Below are 4252 nucleotides of genomic sequence, written 5' to 3'. Positions count from 1 at the left end.
GAAGTGGCGGTTCCGCGCGAGCCGAGTCCATCGGTGATCCACACTGCCCGGTCCCCGCGCCAGGAAAGGTAATTATCACGCCTAACGACTGCGGATTACTCACCCTCCATTCGAGTAATAACGTTATTATGGGAATTTCTATTACTCGTCGTGGAATAAACTTTGGAAATGAATCCAAAGTTTAATCGGAAGCACAAGAATTTTAAAAGTCCAACGATCGAAGCCGCGAAGTCGTTCTGCTCGATATTTCGTAACAGAAGTGCGGTGAATAATACGTAGAATTTTTTTGGAGGGAAATATCAATTTGAAGAGAATCGTCGTAGAATCGTAATTAGAATTAAAGATTATGCGATAAAGTTTTTAGAAGAGTAAATTTTGTCGATAATTTACTTGGAGCTGATTAAATTACATCGCACACGAATGTTATATTTCTCGAAAAGAATCCGGTGAAAATTTTCTCCCTCTCCCTCTCTCTTTCCTATGGACAGATTGAATCAGGACGAAACGTCGGAGGATCGATCTCCTATATATCCAGCGGAGCGGAGGAAAGTTACTTTGAGACGACGTCGACGTTTATCGAAGCGGCAAAGACCGGTGAACGTGCACATTTATCAGGACAGCCGCGTGGTGCAGGTCGGCTCTTTGTCGGAGAATCATCGTTTCGCGTCGAAGGGGGTGCATCTCCAGGATCAGAGATCCGATTTGGCCAGATACACGATCAACACTGCGAAAAATTTGATTAGATCGGAGGACGATACATCCACTCGACAGGACGACGATTCGGATGATCCCGAACGAGATATAAGAACGGGAGAACAGTGGAAACGCGACAGAAGCTTCTTCGGGGAACGATGTCGTCCCTCTGATAATCCCGTTTCCAAACTAATGGCTCATTCCAGGTAACCAGGACGTTATCACGTTTTTTACAAGTTTTTTATTAAGAACGGTTTACCCTTTCGGACGACGATTTGTTAAATGGAACAACGAGCTTGATAAAGTGATACGATATGGAAATTTGTGATGTACGGAATATAATTTATCGAACGAACGCATCGAATTTACACCGCGATAATCCTCGATAATAATGCCAAATGTCCGTAAATTGCAGCGTTTATAATCATCAGACGTAATATTTGATAGCCCTTTCCATTAGCCTCGGCCAATTATTATTATCCACCTCGAGCACAACACGCGTACACAATCCGTAATTGTAGCATTTACTACCTTCGCTATTACCTTTATAGATCACACTATAAATTATATTCGACGTTAATGTAACGATATATAATCGAACCGTGTTCATTCATCGACGATAGAAAAAAAAAAAAAAACGAGAAATAACGAAGAACGTTTTGGAAAATGGTTGTGCAGTCCAGGACGAGACGGTGATTGCAGCCAGTGCAAGAGAGAAGCGGTGTGTCCGAACTTGGCCTATCTAATGCAGCAGATACAGTCACGACCGAGGGAACGGGGTGACGATCGCGCATTCATCAGTATAAACGACGGCGAGAATTCGAAGCGAGTTTTCCCGTTCCAATCAACCCCAAGCGGTAACCTCAAGATCCTTCCGAATCAGGTAAATGTCCCGATCGATCGCCGGATCGGGATGTATCCGTCTAACCCTTAGGAATGTTGTTGGCCTCAAGGCAGACGCATAGTCGTTTTAGGTGGTGTTCGAATCGAAGAAGGTGAGCGTGCTGGTCGCCGATCCCAAGCACACGAAGATCAACGTGAAGGCCGAGCTAAGTAAATCGGGGAACGAGCTTGGCGGATGCGTGTCCGATTGCTCCACGCATCCGAAACCGATCGATCTTCCGTTAGATGTATCGTCGTCGATGATCAATCAGTTGCAAGTAAATTTCGCGTCACGGCGCCTCCTCCTCTCCCCCTTTTCGAGTGTGTCGATTTATCCATCGTTCTTTATTAAAATCGCGTGGGTAGTTTCAATCTCTCTCTACGAAGCACTTAACGAAGTGAAAGCAATTCTCGTAACGGAGATTGAAGCAGTGTGAAGTAGATAGTCAACGCAATTTGGAAGAACAATAGCTCGGCGTTAAAAAAAGAAAATGTTTCAACCAAGCTCGAGTTGAATCTCTGGATCGCTGGTTAAAGTTATCGTTTATATTATATATTTTCGAAACAGACTCACAAAAGGTTGCCAGCTCTCGAGAACGAGTATAAATCCACGATGCATCCGTTCAAAGCGAAGATCGGCCAAATGGAAAGCGCGGAGCAGAAGCAGTCCACGTCGTCGTCGTCCCGCGAAACATCGATGCTACAGGAAGTGCCACTCTCCGCGTGAGTTTTCATTAGTTTTCATTAGTAGAGTCGAGAATCGATCCTCCTCCGACCGAGTCGAAAAAGAAATCGGTCGACGTAATTTTCGCGCGAAAAAGAGAGAAAGAGAAACGGAGACGGATTATTTATAATCCCGTCTCGCTCTAAGGAGAGACTTTCGTTTATATGAAATTACGTCGACCTGTCGTCGTACGTATATATTTCTTTCGTTTCGACGTTAAGGGGAGAACTGTCGATTTCCCGACAATCGTCGCAAGGTCGATGTTTCTCGATAAACGGTTGATCGTACGGGTGTAATTTCGAACAGACTCGGATTTACGGGCGAGCAACCAATCGATTGGAATAACATAATTCTCCCGGAGAAGACTGACCTGTATCAGGAGTTGGCAAGGCGTATCACAAATTACAAGTAAGCTTATAGTTGTGTTCGATGTAAGCAAGTCGATGCATCGACGAGGCGGGGATTACGGGCTTAAATTTCATTCGATCGATCTTTCGAGGAACGCCGACTGTATCGTGCGAATCGATCAGGACGAGTTCCATTGCCACTTGCTCGTGCTTCAGAGCTACAGCACCTTTTTCGACGAGAGGAATTGCAAGGAGATCGATCTCACCGGGGTAAGTTATCGGAATTTTTCTTTCATCCCTCGAGAGGAGGGATGTAACGCTCTCCTTCTTTCTCTTCCCTCCGTTGGGAATCGCGGACACCCGTGTATTAACCGTGTCGAGGGAACGAAGAGCCGGTGTCTTCTCGTTTGAAAGGTTCGATTTAAGAAGCTCTTACGCCTAGGGATAGAAGATATTACGCAAAGATTTTTTTTAGAGATATCACCACTCTATTAGATATATATCTTTGAATTTCTTCTAACAGGAAAAAGAGAAAGAGAGATGACTCGATCAATTAATCACTCGTGACAATTCAACTTTTATCCCTTCTAATTTCTCCAAACCCAACAAAGTCCAATCCGTTTGCTTCCATTCCATCCTGCGAGCGACAGGACGATCAGACGCGATTTTTCCCTTCCTTGTGCCATTTATTCAAAGAGCGAACGAAATTTCTTCAAGCCAGCTTTCACCACCGCCATCGATCTTCATCGTTTAACGAGCAGCGTTAAACGAGTCGTAACCACTGGACCACTGCCGACCGTTTCCTCCTCGTATCGATGTTACCTTCGATGCTCGTCGTATCGCATCCCACGCGCAATACGATAGCGCGTTAAGGATGTCCCCCATCGGGATATCCTTTATTTATTACGACGCGACAGAGTTTCCCTGAGAGAGAGAGAGAGAGAGAGAGAGAGGGAAATACGAGATGCAACGTACACCAACGTTTCTTGAAAAGATATATCACGGATTCGTCGATACGTAGAGTACGGTGCGCCTGAGCTGAAATAAAGTCCCTTTGTTCGCGCGATCCGATTTTCCGCTCTCTTCCTCTCTCGCGCATGCGAGGTAACTATCGGTTCGATCGAATCCAATGGACGTTCATCTTCGCGGACCTTTTCTCCTCTTCTCGTTCTTCCTCTTCCTCTTCTTCTTCTTCTCGAACGATTTTTTCGATAAACTGACCGATTCCATGAAACTTTACAGACAGAATGGAATTACATACTCCTACTTTGACGAAAAATTCTTAGATGTCGCTTGGCGGTCGAGATCGATAAATCGAGTTAAGGACGATTTTTACGACTTTTTTACGATCTTGAGCAGAAGCTTTCCAGCAAAATTTAAAATTCTATTCAATATTCTTAGTTTTGTTATCGTAAAGTTAATTGTTTTTTAAATATTCTCGATTATCTTTTGGTATGCGTTGGATCGCATAATTTATACTCCACGTTCAAAAAGAATGGACTTTATAAATCATCAAGATTTAAGCATTAACTCGCGTATTCTATATCCACCTCTGGTCGTCTATAAATTATTTTCGAGGGCGTTCGTTCACGATAATGACAACCGT

The 4252-nt window shown here is 44.1% G+C and overlaps 1 protein-coding gene across 1 annotated transcript in view; it reads left to right on the top strand.

Annotated features, from left to right (window-relative positions):
- LOC102675873 overlaps window positions 1-4252 on the top strand; it is a 16013-nt gene that overhangs the window by 3352 nt on the left and 8409 nt on the right. Inside the window, exons 7-13 of the mRNA XM_031511342.1 lie at window positions 5-68; window positions 489-899; window positions 1372-1576; window positions 1668-1853; window positions 2144-2298; window positions 2606-2707; window positions 2799-2916. Of these exons, the coding sequence (XP_031367202.1) occupies window positions 5-68; window positions 489-899; window positions 1372-1576; window positions 1668-1853; window positions 2144-2298; window positions 2606-2707; window positions 2799-2916 (1241 nt within the window). The remainder of the gene's footprint in view (window positions 1-4; window positions 69-488; window positions 900-1371; window positions 1577-1667; window positions 1854-2143; window positions 2299-2605; window positions 2708-2798; window positions 2917-4252) is intronic.

Source organism: Apis dorsata, unplaced genomic scaffold, assembly GCF_000469605.1.
Source record: "Apis dorsata unplaced genomic scaffold, Apis dorsata 1.3 scaffold_309, whole genome shotgun sequence".
NCBI lineage: Eukaryota > Metazoa > Arthropoda > Insecta > Hymenoptera > Apidae > Apis > Apis dorsata.
Note: the sequence above shows the minus strand (reverse complement) of the source record. Positions and strands in the feature narration are given on the sequence as shown.